Below are 23,042 nucleotides of genomic sequence, written 5' to 3'. Positions count from 1 at the left end.
GCTAGAAGGGCAAGGAAGGCGGGAGGGAGGGGCCGGGAGAAGGAGGCCCGCGCTGGCCTGAGAGGGCCAGGGGCGGGGCCGGGCGGCGGGCGCGGCCGGACGGGAGTTCCCCGGAGAAGGCTCCTCTAGCCCGAGTCCCGGTGAGTGTGGGGGCACCCGTGCCCCCTCCCCAAGGCTCGAGCTTTACCAGGCGGTCACCCCTCCCTCCACCTACTCGGTTCCGAGTCGGGAACGAGGGCCATCCTCGGCAAGGACCTCCGATCGCCTCCTCCAGGGTATACGGCGCCTAAACTCCCCACCCCCACCCCCCAGCTCTGTTCGCGGGTAGGGTCTCTGTGCTTGCTCTCGTGACATCCCTTCGGAAGACACTACCTCTTCATCAACGCCTACTTCGCCCGATCCGCCTTTCCCTCGCGCTCAAGGGACACAGTCCAGGACCATTCCGCTGCCTCCCTAACTCCTTACAGACATCCAGTAGCTGGGGACGCAGAGCCCAGACCCCCAGCCCAACACCACACTTCTCTCCTGTAGGGGACAAAGCCTGGGGCTCACCCCCCCCCCCCCCAAGATCCTTCTACAGTTCCCACACTTTCCCAGTCTAGGGGACTCTGCCGGGACGCTGCTATGGACGACATTTTCACTCAGTGCCGGGAGGGCAACGCGGTTGCGGTCCGCCTGTGGCTGGACAACACGGAGAACGACCTCAACCAGGGGTGAGCTGGGGTGGCTGGGGGGCGAGAGGAAGGGCAAAGACATGCTCCTCTCCGCTCTGTGGGGTGCTCACTTCTGGTGCGGGCGGCTTACTTTCCTATTCAGTGTGATGAGGATTAAACAGCCTGTCAGCGGGGCAGAGGGTCTCCACACCGGAAGCTGTTGTTTGAGCTGAATCTTGACTGAATAAGAATTTACAGGCAGAATCTGCAGAGTATTCTAACTTCAGTGAACCTCATGGGCAAAAGCTAGGGGGCAAGACACGGAGCAGAGAGTGCCAGAAACTGTCCGGAGCTCCATATGGCTAGAGGAGAGAAAACCGCTGGGCTTCTGTGGGCTAAAGCTCTAAGCACAAGTGCAGAATGACAGAAGTTAAGACTGGAAAGGTCTGCAAGGGTCAGTCAGATCATGCAAGAGTATTTAGGCTATAATAATTTTTTATTGCAAGGGCAAGGGTTTAGAGCCATGTAATGGTACGATGAGATTGTCCATTTGTTAAGTGTCATCTTGGATGCTTTATGAAGAGCAAGTGGTGATGTGAAGAGAGGCAACTAACTGCCTAGTCCATCTCAAGTGGTGATGGCTTAGACTAGAATTGGGACAGGCAAAAAAGAAAAAAGTGATCAAATTCCTGAGATCTTTTGGATAAAGAATTGGTGAGACTTGGTGTGGAAAGTGAGGTCAAAGATGATGATCAGGGTTCTGGCTTGGGTAGATAGTGGTTCCTTTTATTGAGAAGGACAAGGCTGAAGGGTGGTGAGTTCCACTCTGCACACATTTAAGTGACAATAAAGTGGATGTGGAGTGGGCTGCTGGATTTCAGGAGAGATCTGACTTGGAGACAAAGATTTGGGCGATATTAGCATGACTGGAGAAGGCAATGGCACCCCACTCCAGTACTCTCGCTTGGAAAATCCCATGGACGGAGGAGCCTGGTAGGCTGCAGTGCATGGGGTCGCTAAGAGTCGGACACGACTGAGCGACTTCACTTTCACTTTTCATTTTCATGCATTGGAGAAGGAAATGGCAACCCACTCCAGTGTTCTTGCCTGGAGAATCCCAGGGACGGGGGAGCCTGGTGAGCTGGTGTCTATGGGGTCGCACAGAGTCGGACATGACTGAAGCGACTTAGCAGCAGCAGCAGCAGCAGCATGAAGATGGGCTTCCCAGATGGCTCAGCAGTAAAGAATCTACTTGCCAGGGCAGGAGCTGGCAGGAGATGCGGGTTCAACCCCTGGGTCTGGAAGATCCTCTGGAGTAGGAAATGGCAACCCACTCCAGTATTCTTGCCTGAGAAATCCCATGGACAGAGGAGCCTGGAAGGCTGGTCCATGGGGTTGCAAAGTCAGACATGACTAAGCATGTACACGCATGCACACACAGACACACACAGCACGTAGATGGCACCTGAAGAGGTGGATATGAAACCGGATGAGAAACCTAGAAGACCAAACAGGAAAATATGCTGCTGCTGCTAAGTCGCTTCAGTCGTGTCCGACTCTGTGCGACCCCACAGACACCAGCTCACTAGGCTCCCCCGTCCCTGGGATTCTCCAGGCAAGAACACTGGAGTGGGTTGCCATTTCCTTCTCCAACGCATGAAAGTGAAAAGTGAAAGTGAAGTCGCTCAGTCGTGTCCGACTCTTAGCGACCCTATGGACTGCAGCCCACCAGGCTCCTCCATCCATGGGACTTTCCAGGCAAAAGTACTGGAGTAGGCTTAAAGAAGTGAATGTTTCAATGAAAGGAGTGGTCAGTGGTACTCTAGATTGCTAAGAGGTCAAAGAACTTGAGCACTAAAGTGTAACCATTGAATTTACAATTATTTATGTATTTAATGATCTCTGTGAGAGCCGTTTCAGAGGAAAACAAGTGAAAAAAACCAGACTATACTTGGTTCCTTCATTTAAGGAACTATACTGAACACGCACTGGGTGCTAGAAGTCCAGAATCAGGCATAATGCTTGTCCTCAAGGCAGTGGTCTCCTGGGCAGGTTGAATGTGAAGTAGAGAAAGTGAATGTAGACAAGTTCTTTAAGGTTGGCTGAGACAGGAAGGCAAGAAAAGCAGTAGTGATGCTGATTCAGGATCGTAGAATTTTTTTAAAGTGAGGAGAAAATAGATTTTAGGTTTGAGAGTTAAGGATCACCTGTCACTTTCATCCAGGCTTTATGGGTCCCCATTAGACTCTACGCTATTTCTCTATAATTCACACTCGTTCCATTTTTCATATAATTCTTCAAACGGTGCTCTGATAAAGACAGAGAACACAGCTACTATTTTGTTGGTGGCATCATAAAGGTTAGGTAACTTTTTCCAATGAAGCTGGCATCAAAGAGTGGTATTAGTGAAAGTGGTGCAGGTATGAGTGGAAGGGCTTCGGGGCCCCAACTGGGTATATGGTGGATATTAAGTAAGGGTCAATTTCCTGCTGGTCGCTTTGGGATTAAAGTTCAGGCTCTGAGGTGACCGGAGCATGGCAGTGGGCAGAACCCTTGTGCCCATACTTTTGCTGTCAGGCTCTGGCCTTCTCTGGGGCCACAGACCGCCAGAGGCTGATAAACTGGGGCACAAATTAAAGAACTGGGATGCAAAACTGACTGATAAGTAAGGGGTGGTGATTGCTTTAGGAAGAGGGAGGGAATACCTCCCAGAAAAGCTTTTGGCTATCTTTGTGAACAGATGAGGGCAGCTGTAGAGGGAAATCAGTAAGTTAAAGGTCACACCCACCACCCATTTTGGCTTTGAGGACATCTGGATTGCCTGGGGTGACCATACCCCTGATCAGCTCCAGGCCCCGCCTAGAGCCCCCACACGGGAAGTGACCGCAGCACTAAGGCATCCGGAGGCTGACGGCCCAGACCACGGACCGCCCCCTTAGCTCCGCCCCTTGGATCTGCAGCCCAGGACTGGAGGGAATTTCCTTTTATGGCCCCAGGCTGTCAGGCAGGCCTAGTTTCCACCCAATTGTGGTTTTGTTGTTGTTGTTTTTTATACATTTAACTTTATAAAATAGAGAAGTTCTTGGGAAAAGAAAAAAGTTAGGTACAGCTTTCTAATTAAGTCATTCTCATTTTCTTGTTTTCTGTACCTAGGATTGCTTAAGAATCCTGTCTTATGTGGCGGTATCTGCCTCATGAATGACTTACCCAAAGCATTTCTCCTTTTCATTATAAACCCCTCCAAACCATCATTTTAATTCCATTCCCTTTTTAGATTCTAATTTCAGTATCAGAACCAAAACCAATCAGTAAACTTGCTTCCTCTTCCATAAACTGTGGCTTTTCTTCTCAAAGCTTCCCTTCCTTCCTATTAACATGCACTGAACAGCTGCTGTCAATTCTCAAAAAGCTTAGTCTAATAGACAAGACAGCCCATTTAACAGATTTTTACAATCCAGTGTGACAAGTACCTATGTAGTAAGGCAGTGTACAAGATATGGTGAAAACAGAAAAGAACCAACAGATGTTGCCAAAGGGGTGCAGAGGAAACCAGATGAAGAATGTTACCATTTAATGATAGAAGGTGCCTGGGAAGAAAGGCTAGAGGGAGATGAAAACAGTGAATCATATGGAATTGTTGGGATTTCAGGTAGTGGTTGGTTGGGTTTGAAACTCGGGAAGGTCTGGACTGGACAGCTTTGGGAGTTGCTGGCATGAATGAGAATCAAAGTTCTAGAGGTAAGGCTTCCCAGGGAAGAGTATGCAGAGAGAATATTAAAGTTTTTCCTGTGTCAAAGCCTTTGCCCCCATCCCACTTCCAAATCAATGACCCTTGCGCCTTCCTCATAGGGATGATCATGGCTTCTCCCCCTTGCACTGGGCCTGCCGAGAAGGCCGATCTGCTGTGGTTGAGATGCTGATCATGCGGGGGGCACGAATCAATGTGATGAACCGTGGGGATGATACCCCTCTGCACCTGGCAGCCAGTCATGGGCACCGTGATATTGTACAGAAGGTATGTATGAACCCCTTGATGCACATGCCTGGAAGTAAGACACAGGCATTATAACATAACGTACAAAGTATGTGTACTCATCTCCTTCCTTCCTTGCATGCCTTAGTACACTTCTCTCATTTGGGACTGACTGTACCTTCTACCTCTTTCTATTTGGCTATGGGCACCAGCTGCTACAGTACAAAGCTGACATCAATGCGGTGAATGAGCATGGGAATGTGCCCCTGCACTATGCCTGTTTCTGGGGCCAAGATCAGGTGGCAGAGGTGAGTACTCAGGCCCTGAACTCTGGGATGGGTGGGAAGAAGTTTGAGCTTGAGTGGGAGACTCTGGAACCCTCAACCCATCCTGTGAGTACTGTCCTGTGTGCAACATTCACAAGGTTTGTACTGCATCTGCACTCATGCTTAGTTGGGAATGCCCTCATCACAGCCATCTCTTAATTCCAGGACCTTGTGGCGAATGGGGCCCTTGTCAGCATCTGTAACAAGTATGGAGAGATGCCTGTGGACAAAGCCAAGGCACCCCTGAGAGAGCTGCTCCGAGGTCTGTCCCCACCCACCGCTGTGTCCTCGTCTTGTCCTAGCCTGTCTCTTTCCACACAACAGCTGAGGTCAAGACTTTGTCTTTCTTCCCCAGAGCGGGCAGAGAAGATGGGCCAGAATCTGAACCGTATTCCATACAAGGACACATTCTGGAAGGGGACTACCCGCACTCGGCCCCGTGAGTCAGCTGTGAGGGGAGGGGTGGTGAGAGAATAGTCCTGGACTCCTGGGGCTGGGAAAGAGGGAAGCTGGGTGCCTGACCTGCCCACACTCTCAGGAAATGGGACTCTGAACAAACACTCCGGCATTGACTTCAAACAGCTCAACTTCCTGGCGAAGCTCAACGAGAATCACTCTGGAGAGGTAACTCCCCACCCCACCCTATTACCTGTTGTGCACCTGTTTTAAGTCTCTCCTCCAGTTAGTGGGCAAGAAAACAGTGGCCTTAGTTAAAGCCTTCTAACCCTTATCTGTCCCTCAGCTATGGAAGGGCCGCTGGCAGGGCAATGACATTGTCGTGAAGATGCTAAAGGTTCGAGACTGGAGTACAAGGAAGAGCAGGGACTTCAATGAGGAGTGTCCCCGGCTCAGGTGGGGCAAGGCCTAAACTGGAAGCCTTGATTTCAAGGAGCCCTGTCAGCACCCAGAGGGAGATCTTTTATGCTGGATCTCAGCCAGGGGCATTCTCTCCCTCTTCCAGGATTTTCTCACATCCCAATGTGCTCCCAGTGCTTGGTGCCTGTCAGTCTCCACCTGCTCCTCACCCGACCCTCATCACACACTGGATGCCATACGGATCCCTGTACAATGTGCTACATGAAGGCACCAGTGAGTAGGGAGTGCCAAATCTCACTGCAGCAGGGTGTGGGGAAGGAAAGTCTGTGAGCCTCTCCAAATGATTTAACTCTTGCCTTCTCACTTAGATTTCGTTGTGGACCAGAGCCAGGCTGTGAAGTTTGCATTGGACATGGCAAGGGGCATGGCCTTCCTACACACACTAGAGCCCCTCATCCCACGACATGCACTCAACAGCCGTAGTGTAATGGTGAGATCACAACTTCACTCCCGGCCCAAGCCCCAGAGGTCCTTTCCCTAGAATAGGACTTACCTCCTTCCACACAACTATCTTCTCTTCCTCAGATTGATGAGGACATGACTGCTCGAATCAGTATGGCCGACGTCAAGTTCTCCTTCCAGTGCCCCGGGCGCATGTATGCACCTGCCTGGGTGGCTCCTGAAGGTGAGTGATGGCATTATGATGTGAGGCAGAGAAGGGGCAGCTCAGTAGTAATGGAAGGGAACACAGACAGGACAAGCAGCTGGAACAGATAAGTCCTATCCCTCTAGCTCTGCAAAAGAAGCCTGAAGACACAAACAGACGCTCAGCAGATATGTGGAGTTTTGCAGTGCTTCTGTGGGAACTGGTGACACGGGAGGTACCCTTTGCTGACCTCTCCAACATGGAAATTGGAATGAAGGTGAGAGCATAACTGGATATACTTGTGGTGGTAGTGACAATAATTGTAGTGGGGCTGGGCTCCTGCCACATTGATTCAAATACACAGAATCCTGTCCTGAGGGCTAGACGTCTCTCCCGACATGAGACTCAAGTTCTGAGACTCACCTTGTTTTTCCTTGTGTTTGCAGGTGGCATTGGAAGGCCTTCGGCCTACCATCCCACCAGGCATTTCCCCCCACGTTTGTAAACTCATGAAGATCTGCATGAATGAAGACCCTGCTAAGCGGCCCAAGTTTGACATGATCGTGCCTATCCTGGAGAAGATGCAGGACAAGTAGAGCTGGAAAGTCCTTATCTGAACTCCAGAGGTGTCAGGACACGGTTAGGGGAGTGCACCTCCCCAAAGCAGTAGGCCTCTGGTTGCCTCCCCTGCCACTAGTCATGGTACTACCCCAGCCATGGGGCCCATCCCCTGCCCCCATCCCTACCACTGTGGCCCCAAAAGGGAATGGGCTCAAAGCTTTGTCACTTGCCACACGGTGTCTCCCAGCATGGGAGGGATCAGCCCTGCCTGTCACAATAAAGTTTATTATGAAAACAGGCTGGTGTGGGGACAAGAGAACAGACAAGTACATTTAGACTGGGTGGCTCAGGTGAAGTAGTGCGGCTTCTTCACATTGATGCCATACTCGCTGAGGGCAGGGGTCAAGTCCTCCATGGTTAGAGTGTACTTGCGGTCCTGAGGGAAGAGGGAAGAGCACCAGCTGAACACAGGAATTCCAGATTTCAATCCCAGGCAGGTGACCCTGAGTAGGTCTTTCACCTCCCCTAAGGCTTAATTTCCCTCAAAGGGGTTTCAGGATAATTTAAGCCTCTGCTGCTGTAGGAAGTAATTACTGAATCAATGAGCCTCCCCTCACACCTTGCTCTTGCTTCGGGAGCTGCCAGAGGCTGTGCCCTTCATTTTGCAGTGCTGTAGGGCATCGTTGGCAATATCTGAGATGAATTTCTGGGCAGCTAGGGAGATGAGCCGAATTCTGGAGAGAAAAAAATGGTATGAGAAGAGCATAGACAATAAACTCCACACAAACACCCAACACTCTAACCTGCCCAGAGTTTACTCACATGCGTGGGTCGGAGGCCTCAAAGCCAGCACGGTTCAGGTAGTAACCAGTCACTGCATCAGGGATCTGAGAAATCAATTAGACGACTGTAAGCGTTAGCCCTGTGTACAGCGGGGCTGAGAGTCGGGGTAAGGGAAATGGAGGGCAGGCCTGGCTATCAGGAAGCTCCCAGTTTGGGTGGGCAGAAGGGAAAAATCACAAAAGCTAGGAAGAGAAACACAAGAGGATGCTGCAAATCCAGATGGTGTGGCAGAAGTTGGCGTGACAGCGAGTCATTAGCCTTGTTCAGGCAGGAAGCCCACCGTAGGCGTGTAATCCTCCAGCTGCATCAGGAAGTCCACTAGAGGCGTGCTGGACACCACTGGCTTCACCTCTCCGTTGGCCGCGCTTGGCAGCACGTAAACCCCGTTAGACATGGCCCCCTCCGGGGGCGCCGCGCCGCCGGTCGTCACTGGAGCTGGAGGAAAACCAGCAAACTGAGACACGGAGGTGGGAGGCTCGAGGGTTCCGCTAGGTGTGTCTTACCCTCTGCCCTCACCCGCCGCTGGGCCCAGCCCAAAGCGCGGCCCTCGCCCTCACCCGTCCCGGCCCTCACCCGCCCCGCGCCGCTCGGCAGGCTCCCCGGCCCGCGCCGCCACGGCTCCAGTGCCCCCTGCCGCGGCTCCAGCCCCAGGCCCCCCTGACGTCCCCGCGGGGCTGGCCTTGTTCTCCGCGGCGGTGCCGGCGGGCAGCGCGGCGGGGGCCGAGACCGCGGGCGCCGGGCCCGGGGCCGAGGCGGCGGAGGCCGGCGCCGCCTCGGGGTCCGCGCCGGAGCCGCTGCAGCTCATCGGGCCGGTGGGAGAGGCGGCGAACAGAGCCGCTTCCGCTTCCGTTCACCTTACGCACACACCAGGGGTGACGTCACGCGCCCCACGACTCGTTCCTCCCACGCCACGTTCGCTCCTCCCTTAGGCCTCCTTCCTTTATTCCCCGCCCATCCAGCCGCTACCTGACAAAGGCGGGAGGGCGGAGACCAAGTGTTGCGGAACTGGGCTGGCGCGGACATTTCGCGTCCGGACCCGCGGTTCTCCAGTGTGGATCCGCTGGGATGGGAACCCCTCAATGTCGAGGATTCTCTTCTATGGGCTTGAGGCCCCCTCACCCAGCCTGACGTCTAAAATTCTTGCTTTGATGCTCATCGCCCCGACACCTCTCTACTGTTGGTCGCCTGCGTGTCTGCATCTTTTCTAAGTTCCTTTATCCAGCCTTTTAAGGGTTTGTAGTGGAGTTGAATAGCCTCTTTCCCCGCCAGCTGCCCAAAGTGAAGGTAACCGGACAGCTGACACAGTGCTGCTGCAGATGGGGAGAGAGGTACAGTCCACCGTCCGTATAGGTGGTGAAGGGTTGGTAGGATTGGTTCCGGGACTCCCCCGACTCCCGTCCCCAACCCATGTATACCAAAATCCGTGGATGCTCAAGTCCGTTATATGAAATGGCATAGTATTTGCACTGTATACTCTATATAATCTCTAGATTGCTTATAATATCCAATGCGATGTGAATAGTTTACTGGTGCATGGTAAATTCAAGTTTCGTCTTTTATAATTGGAATTAAAAAATATATATATCTTCAGTTCACGGTTGGGTGAATCTGTGGATGGAGAACCCGAGGATACAGAGGGATGGCTGTCTTTCAGTCTTAATAAACAATTTATGTAAAATCACGGCTAGTGAAAGAGTGGGGTTTTCAACACAGCAAAAATTTATTTTTGTCAGTCCTGAGCTAGGGTCTGCAAATACAGAGTTAAGTAGGAGAAGGTTCTACTCCTCCGGGCACCAGTGGTCTTGCAAAGGGAGGCATTAACAGTTAAACTTGCCATTTCACCAATATATGGGAGTTAAAATACTGGAGGTAGACACAGGGTGTGCAGTGCAAGGGAGGAAGGGAACTAATAGTTGCTGCCTACATCTGTGTGTTAGGCATTCCATTAAGTTTATTCCACTTAATGATTTCCTGAATATTAGAGGCAGGTATCAATATCCTCACTTAACAGATGAGGAAAAAGTCTCCAAGAGTTGAACTTACTTCCCCCAGGCTCTCTCTAGTCTATATCAGAACCAAGAATCTAGGACTTTTCTGTCATACCCACATCAACTAGCTTCAGGGAGCCAAAAGATTCACAAGAGGTGAGCTGAGTTTTGAAAGAATTCTGGACCTCAGCCAGGCACAGGAAGCCAGGGGTAATGTTAGGGCACAGAATATCTTGAGCAACAGTGAATGAAAGTGCATGGAGGGGAGTGTGGGGAGACCGGGAAGGGTAAACAATTTGTTACTTGGAAACAAATAGCAAGTAAAGAGATAGGTTTGTAAGTCATGATAAAAAGCTTGACCTATATCCAGTAATCTTTGAAGGCTCTTAATTAAGTAGATGACCTCATGAGATTTGCTCTGATAGTTGGTTTTGGGGCTTCCCTTGTGGCTCAGTGGTAAAGAACATGTCTGCCAATGCAAGATACCCATGTTCCATCCCTGGGTCAGGAAGAACCCTGGAGAAGGAAGTGGCAATCCACTCTGTATTCTTGCCTGGGAAGTCCCATGGACAGAGGAGCCTGGTGGGTTATAGTCCATGGGGTTGCAAAAGAGTCAGACACAACTTAGTGAATAAAGAACTGGTAGATGGTTTAGGGAAAGGCAGGATGTAAGGGCACTTCTTGCAAGGGCCTCAATTCAGAGGAGCGGGAATATGGCTCACAGCTCATGTAGTAGCAGTGGAGCTGGAGAGAAGTAGATGAATTCAAGATACACTTTGGAAATATAATTGGAAGAACTTTTGGGTTGATAAAGATGTATTTAAGAGATAGAGTCAGTAGGACTTGTTGACAAGGAGATGATGGGAGGAGGTGAAGGAAATGGGAAACTTGGATGATACTTTAGGTTTCTGGCTCAGTTGGAAGTGTCAAGCATAGTGTCATTTATAAATAAGAAAAGAGAACAGTTTGGGATTGGGAAGAACGGAGATGAACTATTGAGAATTACACATCTTGCTTTTGAGGTATCAATCCCTGTAGGATGGAAAGTCCGATTTAGTGAGATGGTGATGGCTGTGGATGCCAGTCATTGATTTGTTTCAGTGGACAATGAGTCAAGTGAGAAGAGCAAAAGACAAAGGATAGAGCAAGGATACTACATGGATTAGGTATGATTAGCATTTACACAGTTGTACCATTGCAAATCCTGTATGCAGCTCAGACAAAAATAGAATTGTATCGAGAGGACAAAAGAATGGGTGGTGCGGATTTTGAGTGATTGGGACAAGGAAGAAGAATGATCACAAGCTAATAGGAAGTCAGTAATGGCTATAATTGGGCAGGGGGAAATCAATAAACAGCAACATAAGCATGTTATTTAGAGATAAACTAGTGGTGGAAAACATGCCTGCCAATGCAGGAGATTTAAGAGATGCAGGTTCCATCCCTGGGTCAGGGAGATCCCCTGGAGGAGGGCCTGGCAACCCACTCCAGAATTCTTGCCTGGAGAACCCCAAAGACAAAGGAGCCTGGCAGGCTACAGTCCATGGGGTCACAAAGAGTCGGACACGACTGAAGCGACTTAGCACACACTAAAGAATCATCAGAAACAGTTGAAATGATTGCCTCAAGTAGCAGGAAATGGGGGTAGATATATAAGGCGTGGCTATTTTTTAGCAGTAAGACTTAAAGAAGTATTTGACAATGTGCCCATATACTTTGATAAAATAAAAACCAAGAGTTATAAAATTTTACAAAAGGATAGAGCAACAAAATACAACAACGTTTAATGAGGAAGCAGAGAAAGAGAAGGAGGGAAAAGGGAATGAAGGAGGAAGAGGGAGTGGTCAGAGAAGAAGTTAAGCCCTGGAAGCTAAGAAAAAAGAGGCAGTAGGCTTCTATGACAGAGAGCTCACAAAGCAAAGGTTGGGAGTATTTCTTAGGGGGAAGGAAAGAGTAAAACAGTAAGAGTAGAGGTCTCATGGCAATGAATTGAGGAATGAGGATGCAGTGAAATAGTGTACACAGTGTAGAAAACACATTGGAAAAGCCTGGTTGAAAAGAAAAGAAACGGAGCAGGGGGCCCTGGGGGGTGGGGGTGAGAGTGGTTGTATGCAGGGGATCCTCCCAAATAGTGCTGGTTATGGCACCTGTTGAGGAACCTGGGGCAGGGGGACCTGAGTATGATGGAACAGGTAGGGTTGGGAGTCAAGTCAAGCTCACAGCATTTCTGGGTTAGGGAGATAAGCTGTTTGTGGCAGTCAACGGTTGAGGGTTCAGCAGGGCCTCCAACACTGCAGAATAAGGGACCCAGCCACCTGCTGTGGGGCAGAGGACAGGCCAACCCTTCTAGCAGGAGAGGGTCAAGGGTTCATTAGTGTCTTCAGCAGAGCTGGGAAGTTGGGTGTTCCCCAGCCTGTCACAGGATCCCAGCCAGGGCCAGAGCAGAAACCTTGACCCTCCACCTCTTCATTCAGACAGGACTCATGGCAGCCACGGGTTACCTAGGGAGAGGGTGGGCATCAGATCTGGACCTGCTGATATTAACAGACTATAGCCCCTTACCCTGTATTCACAAATCCCAGAGGCTATCCCACCCCATCAGAATTGCCCTCAAGTTCATCTCAGCACTCAACATACTCTTAGGAGTATGAACGTTGTTATTTCATATGAAAATGGCCACAACCCTTCCTTCCATACTCACATCAAAGAGTCCTGCCCCACGCTGCTGGTAGAGCCTTGGGTTGAGAAAACCTAGAGGGGGTAGCCCTCTGAGGATTCTGTGTTCATTTATCAGGGATAGGAGTCCCCCAAACACTGGAGTAGAGGCCTGCAAGGGTGAGCGTGCAAGTAGAGGTTAGGGATTCATAGTGGTTGGATTTTTTGGGAGGGATGGGTAGGAGGTCTCTGAGGAGTCAGGGGTTCTGGGTGCAAGGTCTTGGGGTTGGAAGGTAGGGGTATTCGCTGGGTGGAGGTTTGGAGCCAGACTGATTCTCACCGAGGTACCAGACACCCATGGAATGGGCACATGATTGCTGACCACCCAGTAGCCATCAGAGAGTGCAGCCACGTCTGGGTAGGCGCGGCCACTGGCATTGAAGTAACTGGATGGTGGCAAGTGGGGACTGGAGCTCAGGTACCGGGTTACAGCTTCCTCCTGAAAGACACTCTTGAGTAAGTACCATCTGCTGAACTGAGGATTCCACCCATCTCTCCTCCACCAACACAAACACACACATACCTGGTACGAAGGCTGTGGGAACACATTGCTGAAGCCGCCACCACTGATGTAGTCAACAACCTCATCTGTGATTCGGAAAGGGTTTTGGAAGGATGTTCCTCCCACCGTGGTGACATAGGGACTGAGGGAAGAAGACACCACTCAGAATGTAGCAGTTCTAAGACACCTCCCAAATGCATAGGGCTGGGTGAGTGTGGCCTGGGTCTTGCTGGAGGGACTGGGAAAGCACTCTGGTGGAGTATGTACACGGGGAAGACTGAGAGGTTTGTGGCCCTCAAGGCATGGTCTGAGGTGACTGTGCACACTTCTCCCTACAAAACATCCACCAAATCTCCCACTAAAATGCCTGGGGACCGAGGAAGCAGAATACTGGGATCTCTGTCCTACTCAGGAGATTCGGGGCCTGGGACCTTTGGGAAGAAGCGGGGGTGGGGGGGGGTGCGTGCAGGAACCAGAGGAGAGACTGAAAATACTGCATGATCACAATCAGAGCAGGTACGACTGAGTGCTGACCCACAGGAGCACCTGGTGGGGTCAAGGCAAAGGTTCTAGACCATGAAATCACAAGTAAGTGGTGGGCTTGGGTGTTTACCTGGAGGCAGGGAAGCTGGGACGGAACTGGTGTCTGCCAGAGACAGACCAACACCCGGCCCCACTGTCACCTGGGAGAGAGACCAGGTTTAGCATTCAGTTTCATTGGTCAGAGCTTGGAATGTAGGTTCAGATGTCAGAGAGGAAATTTACATGTTATTACTGCAAGAGGTCAGAGTTGAGGTCAGGTCAGTGGTCTAGGTTGAGTTCAGATTATGAGTTAGAGATCAGGTCCAGGAGTTACTGTGGGGTCAAAGTTCTCATCTTGAGTGGGCAATGGGTGGTGGTGGGGTCCAAGTATAGAGTAGGAGGTCACCTGAGGCAAAGAGCAGGGTAAGACCCCGAGCCGCCGCCTTCATGAGCTCAGTGTTGACCCGCTGGATGTAGGTGCTGCTGAGGGAGTCCTCGTCATCGCCGTAGCTCACGGTGTGCACGTATGGCAGAGCTGACTCGTTACTGAGCAGCAGAAGCCACTGCAGGAAAGGCTCCTGTGACTCATGCCGGCCTGGATATTTTTTGGAGAAGAGGGCAAAAGGGCAATCATTTGGGAAGTTATCAGGATCTCCTTCTATCTCATGGAATTCCCTTGAAGGCGCAAAGATCACTACTCCCCCACAATTCTGTCCCCACCAGTCAGTCCCCTAGGCAGTACCAGGGCTACTGTAGACCCAGGTAGAGATGTTGGCACCAGCACTCATGAGGTACTCCACATCAAGGCTGGCCTCAATCCCGGCCCGGCCTCGGCCCTGTTGTCCGACCACACGGGCTACGGATGCCTGGTGTGCAAAGTCCCCACCGAAGAGGCGCATGAACTCAGCCAGGTCTGAATCGTGGAAATACTGCTCCAGGAACTACAGAGGGAGTCAGAGGAGATTCATGGGTCAGAAAACACAGCCCCAAGGGTCAGGTCGGGGGATGCTGTTCCAGATCACAGGATTAGAGTCGGAAAGTCAGCCCCAGGCTGGTCAGGCACCTTGAAGAGGCTGCAAGGATGCTGAGGCTCCCTGCATGGCTCACCTGAGCACAGGCTTGACTGTTGTTGGTTGTGCCAGAGCCCACATCTTGTGCCGTCAAGTTGTAACGCTTACGGATCACGGATGGTGTCACTCCCAGGTGGAGGCCAACAGTCCCCGGCACCTGTGGCTCAGGGCGTTGCCTCAGAGTTGATGTAGGGGGAAAACGATGCAGCCCCCCAACTGTGGGGAGGAGTCAGGCTTGAGGAAGAGATCTTTTAGACTCCAACCCTCATTTTACCACTGTGATCCCACCCACACTCACACCCCCTGTGGCACCTAAACTTCTCCCATCCCTGGCTCTGCCCTTCCAACCTCCACCAGCCCCACGGGGTGTTACCAAAGTCCACATGTGGGGCCAAGGCCTTTGGGAGCCGGTAGGGATGTGGCGACCTCACAGCATGGGTCTCCGCAGGTCCTCCCACATAGTGATGAAACTCAGCTCCAGGGAGCAGCAGCTCTGCCTGTCTGGAGGTAAAGAGTTCAGAAAACACAGGTCAGAAAGCATGAAGCAGAGCAGAAGAGGCTGCCTGAGCATCACCGGGTAGTTAGTTGTTATCTTCCCACGCATTTTCACCCACAGCACCTGCAAACTCTCAGCTCCCTCCCCCTGGTAGGGAGACAAATCTCCCTGATGGGGTGATCAATACCCTCTGTGAGGCAATTATCTCCTCTCACCGGACACTCAGCCAGCAAGTCAGAAAGTCCTGTGTGGTCACTGAGTGGCAGTTCCGGGCCCCAGCTGCCAAAAGCCATTTCTGGACCGTGTGGAGGGTCAGTGGTGATGGCCGGACCAGTTCAGCCACATCCTCTAGGGTCAGGTACTTGCCTGCAGGGGGTTCAGTAGAATTGCCTTCATTCATTGCTTTTCCAAATTGCTCGTTTTGGACTTCAACCAGGAGGCACTGGGACATCCTAGGGAAACTGGAGTAGGGGCTTGAGGGATGGGTGGGAAGCTTCTAGTAAAAAGGCAGGCCATACAGGTGTAGGCTCAACTTGGGGGAATATGGATTTATCCTAAAGGAGAGTAGGTTGCAAATACCGCATGATCATGAAAAACAAATGAGATTAATAGATTAAAATGTTCTTTTGGGGGTTGGGGGGCATGCCACACAGCTTGTGGGATCTTAGTTCCCCAACCAGTGATAGAATCCAGGCCACAGCAGTGAAAGCACTGAGTCCTAACCCCTGGACTGCCAGTGGAATTTTTTTAAAAAAAGTTCATTTTAAGTTTATTTCCAATAAAAGTTTTCAAAACTTTCACGACCAGTTATAAGATGATATCTAATTTAGCTCAGATCTTCATACTTACTGATTTTAAGCTGAACATGGTGAGTCACTGTTCTGCATGGATCATGCACACACCTCCTGGGTGAACCTTAGATTGCCCCCTCACACGCTTACCACTCCCACTCCTTCCCCACCACAAGGGGCTTCCTCGGAGGAAGCACACGGTCCAGCTTGACCGTTGGAGCAAAGCACCGACTCTTGGAGGAGACTGTGAAGTTTAAAGGGAGTGGATTGGAGGGGAAGAGATGGCAGACCAGCGAGGTGGGGTGGGCAGCAGTCCAGGTGAGAGAGTAATCAGCTGAGTTGGTGGCAACAAGGAATGATGAGAGAGTGGACTGTTTCAGAGCTGGAACTGACAGCTTTAGGGTTTGAGTGGAGGAGAAAATGAGAGTGAATTTAGCAGGGGTTGGAGGTGAAATCTGAGGTAGTGAGCTAAATTTACATGTACTGGATGCCACTTCCCCACTTGTCTGGCAGCTGGCAAGCAGTAGAGTCATAATTTAAATTCAGGTTTGATCACCAAGCCTGTGCTCGTAACCATACCCACTTTGTTTTTTAGCCTGATGAACAAAGGTGGAAAGTTTTGGAGGGAAGAATGTGAATTAGTTTTGGACAGTACTTCCCATTCACTTTTTTATTCAGAAACTCTTCAGTGAAGGTCACTGCCATTCATCTGTCCTATATCGCCCCCTCCACAGGCCCTAAGAGCACGCCCTTGACATGACCTGCACTGTCCCATGCTCAGCCCAGCCCCGTGTCCCTCCACTGCATCCCACATCCTGCCCCGTGGTCCCGCCAAGCACCGTAGTGAGGAGAGCCAGGATCCGACACAGCCTGCACCAGCTCGGACAGTCTCTTCACGTTCTGCTGTCTCAGGGCAAATGTAAGACTCAGCTCTTCCTCAGGGTCTGCACGGCCCAGGGACACCCAGCCAGGGGGCAGCCTGCAGGGTCAACGGTCACACAGCCTTCATTATTAAAGTGGGGATGGGAAGGTTCAGAATTAGACCTAGATTTGGAGGAAGATTCAAAAGCAGATTTGAATCACAGGAGATGGATGATCAGACTGAGCCTGGGAACTATGGAGGGGCCTACCAGGAGCTGGTAAGCCAGTGAGGGAGGCTGGAACCAGGATAATAGGTGCAGGACAAGCCATGGGGAAGGGGCGGTCAGTGCTAAGTCAACTCACCTTCTCTGCTGGTCAGGCTCCGGGCTGTAACTGCATTTGCCAGTGACAAAGAGGGCAAAGAGCCCTAGGAGGCTGCAGGGACAGCACATGGGTTTCAGCAGGAGCTGGACTGTTGCTGTTCCCACCCTCCAACATAAACTCCCTCCAGCGTGATTCCCTTCTCCCGGAGCCCCCCCGTTTCTCACCAGGATCGAGGTCCCATTCTGCCTTTCCTCTCGTCTGCTGTCATGTGACAGATCACATGAACCCTGTAGTCCACAACCACCTCTGCCTAGGAACTAGTGACGTGCTGGCCCCGCCCTCAAATGGGTGGTCCTGAATGCTGAAGAAGCCGTGGGGCGGCCACTCAGATGCTCCCTCTGTGGACTGTGAAACACTGGGTGAGCCCAGGCTCAGCACAGTGTAGGCGGTGCTTAAGAAAGGGGCTCTGGAGGCCCATAGACCCAGAGATCCAGGTCCTTACAAGATATATGATATCAGGAAAGTCACAGCTTCTCGCAGCCTTGGTTTCTTCATGAAGAATATGGAGACTGTTAGGTTAAAAGTGCTCTGCCTCAGCGGATTGCACTGAAAATTTACAGAGATAAAGCAAACAAACCCCTCAGAGAGCCTCACATGGCAGAAGCTCAACAAATGTGAGCTGTTATTATATATGAATATATTATAGTATATATAATGACCCCACAAAAAAACAAACCACTTGGCTGCTCTTGTATCCACCCCCACCTCTTTGAAGACCCTCAAGCCTAGAGCTGGTCATCTCCAAGGTCTCCCCAGTCAGCCAATTCCTCTCTGGATTGCTGCCACAAGCAAGCTCCTGCTGTCTGCCTTCATCTGGCCTCCTGCCCATGTTAGAGGGAAAGGTCAACTGCAGAGTGATGTGACAGCCTCAGGCTAGGCTTGGGTTCCTAGTGCCATCCCCACTCCCCCACCCTAGGACACCCCTATGTCCATCCCACTCTGTGCCTCCTGAGGTGTCTACAAGGTGTCAGGAGCCTTTCCATCACTGCCCCGTCCCTATGGGCCCAGAGAACAGATCCGGACACTGGATACAAACTGCAGTTTATTAAGGCTCCAGAGTGAGAATTGGCACTTGATTCTGGGCAGGGGCAGGGGTGTCAGTGGAACCCAAAGGAGCTGGGCCCGGACAAAGTTGCAGGGGCTGCCCCCACTCCCCTACCCCCCAATAAATAAAGTCTCAGCTCCATCTCAGGGTGCTGGCACAGGGCAAGAGGCCCTCACTGAGGGGAACCCTGGGGCTGCTGCCTCCTTCCTCATCTCTCTCCCTGCGTCGGACCTGGCCATAGGTCAGTGCCCAACTGGGCCTCGTGGTACTGGGGCTCTGCCAGGGCTGGGGCAAGACGTGAGACCTGCCCCTACTGGAGGACTCTGGGGTGGGGAGCTGGCCTCCCCCGTGGCCAATCACAGTCCGAGGCTGCCCGGGCAGGCTCAGATGGGGCCTGCATTGGGGACACTGTGCGCATCCCAGGTCGGGGCCCGGCCCGGGCCACACCTAGATATGGAGCTCGGTGTCGTCTGGTGGCTCCAGGCCAGACTCTGCGCTCAGAGCTGAGGCTGAGGGGCCCTGGGCCACCCCGAACGGTGAGACGACAGGTGAGCGAGCGGCCAGAGGAGACAGTGAAGGTGAAAAGCTGGGGGACATGGCCGCCGAGGACAGGGAGCCTTCGTGGCTGATGGGGGAGCGGTGAGAGGCTGGTGGGAAGACGGCCCGGGTTGCGGCCGTGCTGGCTGGTTTGGGGGGCACGGACTTGGCTCCTGGGTGGGCCACGGCAGTGATGAGGGGCGGTGGGTCAATGCGGGGCGCCGGGGGACACGGCCGAGCTTCATCCTTGAGCCGGGCAATCTCTGTGAAGACACTGGCCAGCGGCTGGAACTGAGGGCACCAGCTCAGCAGGTAGTCCCAGTTGTAGCTGCCACGGAGCTCCTCCTCACCGGCCACGATGGCCGTCAGCGCTCCCGCCACACAGGGCTTGCCATCTGCTGGAAAGCCGTAGTCCCCGGTGGGTGCGGGGCTTAGGCCACAGCCCCCCAGGAAGGTGGTGGCGGTGGCTGGGGGGCCGTCTTCTCGGTACAGAGTGGCTCCTGCACCCGGTAGCAGCAGCCCTGCCTTACGGCCCTTATACCAGGTGTCGGGGGCAGGTGGCTCACAGGAGGTGTCACTCAGTCCGTCTGCATCCTGCTGGATGCCGGAGTCAGGGCCGCGGGCAGCCAGGGAGGAGGCCACACTGGCCACTCGGGGGAACTCGTTGATCATGCGGATCTCGTCATCTTCCGCAGCCTCTGCTGAGCCTCGGCCGCTTGAGTGTGAAGGGTCCAGGGAGCCACCGCGGGGGTAGGGTCCTCCAGCTCCTGGCCCACCGTAGCTGGGAAGAGTCTGGTGATACAGGTGCTCTGAGGGCGGTGGGCTGGGTGGCTCTCGGCCCAGTTTCTGCAGCGAGCCGCTAGCCAGGGGTGCCGCCTGGGACATCGGGCCAGGCGCCGCCTCAGCTTTGCGGCTCCGGGCCCGCACCAGTCCCAGGACAAGGGCTGCCAGGGCAAGCACCACCACGACTCCCAGAGAGGCCGCCACAGCTCCCACCAAGAGCAGGTTGAGGTCAGGTGCCAGGCCCAGCGCAGTATGGGTGATGTCCACAGTCACGGGCACTGTGGCACTCCGAGAACCGGGCAGAGGCCCCCTTGCCACCACCTCCAGCCTCAGCTCCCGTGGCGCCTCACGTCGGGTCCGGCCCCCACCCCCGGAGGTGCCTGTTCCGCTGCCTGGTGCCCGGCTGTCCACCCGCAGGTACAGGGCACCTGTAGTCTGGTTGATACCAAAATAGGGGGATGAGGCAGCCAGCGAGTACAGCACCAGGCCGTCGGCACCTCCATCCTCGTCTGTGGCCTGCACGTGACCCAGGCTGTGGCCACGCCGTGCACCTTCTGGCACCTGAAAGTGGAAAGCTGGAGCCAGGAACACTGGGTCATACTCATCCTCACCGGTCACCAGCACTGACACGGTGACTGAGGCGGACAGGTTCCCAGCATCTGTAGCTCCCACCAGCAGCTGGAAGCTGCCAGTGTGCTCGTAGTCAAAGGCCACTCGTGCCCGCAACTCCCCAGTTGAGCTATTCAGCGCAAACGCCTCACGGCCCTCAGGCCCCGGCCCAGCCTCCAGCAGGCTGTAGTGGAGCCTTCCGAAAGCCCCGGCATCCCCATCAATTGCGTGCAGGGTGGTAACGAGAGTGCCTGGAGGCTGGTTCTCAGCCAGGCTGGTGCTGAGCAAGCTCAGAGGGAAGGCGGGGCCGTGGTCATTCACGTCCTGGACCTCAATGGTCACTGGTGCCAGGGCAAAGTGTGCCCCGGCGGGGTCGGCAGCCTGCACTACAAGCTGATGTCGAGCCTGGGTCTCACAGTCCAAGGGGCGGGCCAGTCGCAAGTCCCCGGAGCTCTCATCCAGCTCAAAGAGCCCCAGGGGGTCGCCTGAGCTGAGGGTGAAGCGCACAAGGCCATGGGGGCCCGGATCAGCGTCGGAGGCCTCCACGTGCAGCAGCTCGGCTCCCACAGGCGTGTCCTCAGGCACCGCCACACGGTAGGCCGCTCGGGTGAAGACAGGTGGGTTGTCGTTGACGTCCAGCACGCTGACGGTGACTGGCACAGCCGAACTTCGAGGTGGCTGCCCCCGGTCAGTTGCCGCCACAGTTAGGTTGTACTGGGTTAGGCTTTCAAAGTCTAGAGGCTCAAGCAACACCAGGCAGCCCAGGGCCCGGGGGCCTAGTCCATCACTCTCCCCAGCCTCCGCCAGCCGGGGTTCCAGCTGGAAGACTCGGCCCCGATTGCCACTGACAATGCTGTAGTCCACGGTGGCGTGGCTGCGGCTCCCATCAGCGTCTGTGGCCTCCAGGGTGAGCAGGGTGGAGCCGGGCGGCAGATCCTCAGTCACAGCCACGCGGTAGTGTGGCAGCGTGAAGCTCGGGGCATGGTCGTTCTGATCCTGAAGCTGCACGTGCACTGTGGCGCGGGCGGCCCGACCTGGCACTCCGTGGTCTCGGGCTTCCAGCACCACGTCCACCATGCCTGGCCCTTCATGACCCAAGGCCACTGTCCCCACTGTTGTGAACAGGGTCCCTGAGATGAAAACAGAATGAAGAGAAATATGCCATCAGCAGAGACCATGGGTGAGCAGAATGACCCTCCGGGGATGGGGAATTAGCCTTGGAAGTCAGATTCCAGGGAGTGGCCTGTGTGCTGGGAGATTATGGAAGCGGCTCCAGGATTCAGAGAATGGCTTCCAGACATGCAGTCAGGACAGTGCTTAAAACAGAGACAAAGGGGGACTTCCCTGGTGGCCCAGTGGATAAGAATCCACCTGCCAATGCAGGGGACACAGAAGGGTTTGATCCTTGGTCCAAGAAGATCCCACATGCCGCGGGCAACCAAAGCCTGTGCGCCACAGCTACCGATCCTGCATGATGCAACTACTGAAGCCTGAGTGCCTGGAGCCCATGCTCCACAATGAAGGAAGCCACCACAATGAGAAGCCCATGCACTGCAATGAAAAGTAGCCCCTGCCCACTGCCACTACACAAAGCCTGCGAGCAACAGTGAAGATGCAGCACGGCCAAAAACAAAAATAAAATAAAATAAAATAAAAAGATACAAAAGCAGGGAAATGTCCTCCCTAGGTCAGAGATCTAGGAGTCAGGAGTTCAGGCAAGAAATTCTAGGGATGAGGTCAAAATATGCCCCAGCACAGTCAAAGATAAGGGGTAGATGCCAGGAAGGACACACCGTTGTTAGGGTCAATGCTGAAGCCCTCAGCAGGGGAAGCCAGGTGGTAGGAGACGTGACCGTTGGCGCCCGAGTCCCGGTCAGTGGCCGAGACGGAGAGAATGGCACTGCCCGGGGGTGTGTGCTCAAGCAGCATCACCTGAGGTGTAAGACAGAAGTTTATGGCTGAGCCTCTCAGCTGCCTTGCTGCTCACTCAGCCTCTGTTCTGCAGCTTGGTCCCATGAGCTCTGCAGGGCACCCATTCCAGCTTGGAGCCCTTACACCTCTTAATATTCAAATTGCCGCCCTTCCCCCATTTCTGGGCCCTGAATGCAGAACCTGGACACACTTCTTAGGACTGAGAAGGCTGGTTTGAGATGGGACCTTTATATCCCCCAAGCTCTGTCCCCAAGTCAGTTCCAACATACAGCCCACCGCAGCTCCTTCTAGCATTGTCACTTCCCTCCATCATGAGCAGCCCTGGGCCCGGGGCGGGGGTGGGCACTGGCACCTGGTAGAGAGTCTGTGAGAAGGCAGGGGCGTTGTCATTGACATCCTCCACGAGCACCGTGAGGTTGGCTCGGCCCTCGTGAGGCCCGTCGTGTGCCAGGAGCTGTAGGTGGTAGCGGTCGCGCTGCTCAAAATCCAAGGGGCCCGTGAGGGAGAGGCGGCCTCCATAGCGGCCGACACTGAAGGGATCCTGGGGCCCAGAAGGGCTCAGAACATACCACAGCACTGGTCCTGAGTCCACATCATTCCCTGTTACCTGTGCGATCTCCGAGCCTAACAGTGCATCTGCAATTCATGGCACAAGTGTGTCTGTTACAGTTGCAGACAGTCCTGGAGCCCCATGGTGGGCAATAATGCTTCCCTACCACCTATTATACCCCTCACTTGACCCAGTCCTCACCTTCTGACACTCGGAGCTCCCAGGGCTGGGGGATGGTGGGGCGATTGTCATTGGTGTCGATGACCATCACTGTCAGGGTAGCTGAGCCCACCAGGGCTGGGCTTCCTCTGTCTGTGGCCATCAGCACCAGCCTGAACACAGAGCACAATCAGGGGGTGGGGCCTGGGATAAGCAAGAACCCTGGGCAGGGACAGGAGGGCTCAGGACAGGTAGCAGAGGGGAAGGGGGGAACTCAGGA

At 53.5% G+C, this 23,042-nt stretch overlaps 4 protein-coding genes and 1 long non-coding RNA gene across 9 annotated transcripts in view; 1 reads left to right on the top strand and 4 right to left on the bottom strand.

Moving 5' to 3' along the window:
* Positions 1 to 86: 86 nt before the first annotated feature.
* ILK (integrin linked kinase) lies at positions 87 to 7,273 on the top strand. Of its 4 annotated transcripts, none has more exon segments than NM_001267878.1 (13): positions 87 to 140; positions 603 to 713; positions 4,503 to 4,668; positions 4,839 to 4,934; positions 5,118 to 5,214; positions 5,308 to 5,391; positions 5,491 to 5,576; positions 5,695 to 5,804; positions 5,914 to 6,041; positions 6,137 to 6,258; positions 6,354 to 6,453; positions 6,561 to 6,691; positions 6,861 to 7,266. In NM_001267878.1, coding segments are annotated over 12 exon segments (1,359 nt in total). In that variant the 5' UTR covers positions 87 to 140; positions 603 to 624; the 3' UTR covers positions 7,011 to 7,266.
* On the bottom strand, positions 2,522 to 6,433 carry LOC121816692 (uncharacterized). Its single transcript, XR_006056358.1, has 2 exons — positions 6,322 to 6,433; positions 2,522 to 4,696 (listed from the first exon to the last, which is right to left on the bottom strand). It is a non-coding gene; the product is annotated as an uncharacterized LOC121816692 (long non-coding RNA).
* On the bottom strand, positions 7,241 to 8,648 carry TAF10 (TATA-box binding protein associated factor 10). Its single transcript, XM_012095885.4, has 5 exons — positions 8,392 to 8,648; positions 8,099 to 8,253; positions 7,798 to 7,862; positions 7,595 to 7,709; positions 7,241 to 7,411 (listed from the first exon to the last, which is right to left on the bottom strand). Exons 1-5 carry the CDS (start codon positions 8,621 to 8,623, stop codon positions 7,322 to 7,324), a joined length of 657 nt encoding a protein of 218 aa, XP_011951275.3. The 5' UTR covers positions 8,624 to 8,648; the 3' UTR covers positions 7,241 to 7,321.
* Positions 8,649 to 9,519: 871 nt separating this feature from the next.
* Positions 9,520 to 17,360, bottom strand: TPP1 (tripeptidyl peptidase 1). The gene is made up of 13 exons (XM_004016206.6): positions 17,312 to 17,360; positions 17,127 to 17,198; positions 16,742 to 16,881; positions 15,327 to 15,477; positions 14,989 to 15,116; positions 14,653 to 14,831; positions 14,288 to 14,486; positions 13,952 to 14,140; positions 13,637 to 13,706; positions 13,045 to 13,165; positions 12,802 to 12,960; positions 12,508 to 12,633; positions 9,520 to 12,307 (listed from the first exon to the last, which is right to left on the bottom strand). The coding sequence occupies exons 1-13, from the start codon at positions 17,353 to 17,355 to the stop codon at positions 12,167 to 12,169; spliced, it is 1,719 nt and encodes a 572-aa protein (XP_004016255.1). The 5' UTR covers positions 17,356 to 17,360; the 3' UTR covers positions 9,520 to 12,166.
* An 816-nt stretch (positions 17,361 to 18,176) lies between these two features.
* The window catches only part of DCHS1 (dachsous cadherin-related 1), a 38,534-nt gene continuing 33,668 nt past the window's right edge, over positions 18,177 to 23,042 (bottom strand). For both annotated transcript variants that reach the window (XM_060399976.1, XM_027979423.3), the window contains exons 18-21: positions 22,805 to 22,935; positions 22,406 to 22,689; positions 21,915 to 22,053; positions 18,177 to 21,251 (exon numbers count right to left, since the gene is read on the bottom strand). In XM_060399976.1, coding sequence (XP_060255959.1) covers positions 18,640 to 21,251; positions 21,915 to 22,053; positions 22,406 to 22,689; positions 22,805 to 22,935 — 3,166 coding nt within the window. In that variant the 3' untranslated portion in view covers positions 18,177 to 18,639. The remainder of the gene's footprint in view (positions 21,252 to 21,914; positions 22,054 to 22,405; positions 22,690 to 22,804; positions 22,936 to 23,042) is intronic.

Source organism: Ovis aries, chromosome 15 (genome assembly GCF_016772045.2).
Source record: "Ovis aries strain OAR_USU_Benz2616 breed Rambouillet chromosome 15, ARS-UI_Ramb_v3.0, whole genome shotgun sequence".
Taxonomy (NCBI): Eukaryota; Metazoa; Chordata; class Mammalia; order Artiodactyla; family Bovidae; genus Ovis; species Ovis aries.
This window is presented reverse-complemented; position numbering and strand designations above follow the sequence as displayed.

Excerpts from the sequence above, each read along its gene's own strand:
- ILK (XM_012095245.5), top strand. The coding sequence starts at position 625 with ATGGACGACATTTTCACTCAGTGCCGGGAGGGCAACGCGGTTGCGGTC. Across the intron at positions 4,935-5,117 it reads GCCAAGATCAGGTGGCAGAG|GACCTTGTGGCGAATGGGGC; the intron begins GTGAGTACTCAG and ends TCTTAATTCCAG. Across the intron at positions 5,805-5,913 it reads GAGGAGTGTCCCCGGCTCAG|GATTTTCTCACATCCCAATG; the intron begins GTGGGGCAAGGC and ends TCCCTCTTCCAG.
- TAF10 (XM_012095885.4), bottom strand. The coding sequence starts at position 8,623 with ATGAGCTGCAGCGGCTCCGGCGCGGACCCCGAGGCGGCGCCGGCCTCC. Across the intron at positions 7,863-8,098 it reads TGGAGGATTACACGCCTACG|ATCCCTGATGCAGTGACTGG; the intron begins GTGGGCTTCCTG and ends TTGATTTCTCAG. Across the intron at positions 7,412-7,594 it reads GCTCCCGAAGCAAGAGCAAG|GACCGCAAGTACACTCTAAC; the intron begins GTGTGAGGGGAG and ends CTCTTCCCTCAG.
- TPP1 (XM_004016206.6), bottom strand. The coding sequence starts at position 17,355 with ATGACAGCAGACGAGAGGAAAGGCAGAATGGGACCTCGATCCTG. Across the intron at positions 12,961-13,044 it reads TCCCACAGCCTTCGTACCAG|GAGGAAGCTGTAACCCGGTA; the intron begins GTATGTGTGTGT and ends AGTGTCTTTCAG. Across the intron at positions 12,308-12,507 it reads GTGGGGCAGGACTCTTTGAT|GTAACCCGTGGCTGCCATGA; the intron begins GTGAGTATGGAA and ends CCCTCTCCCTAG.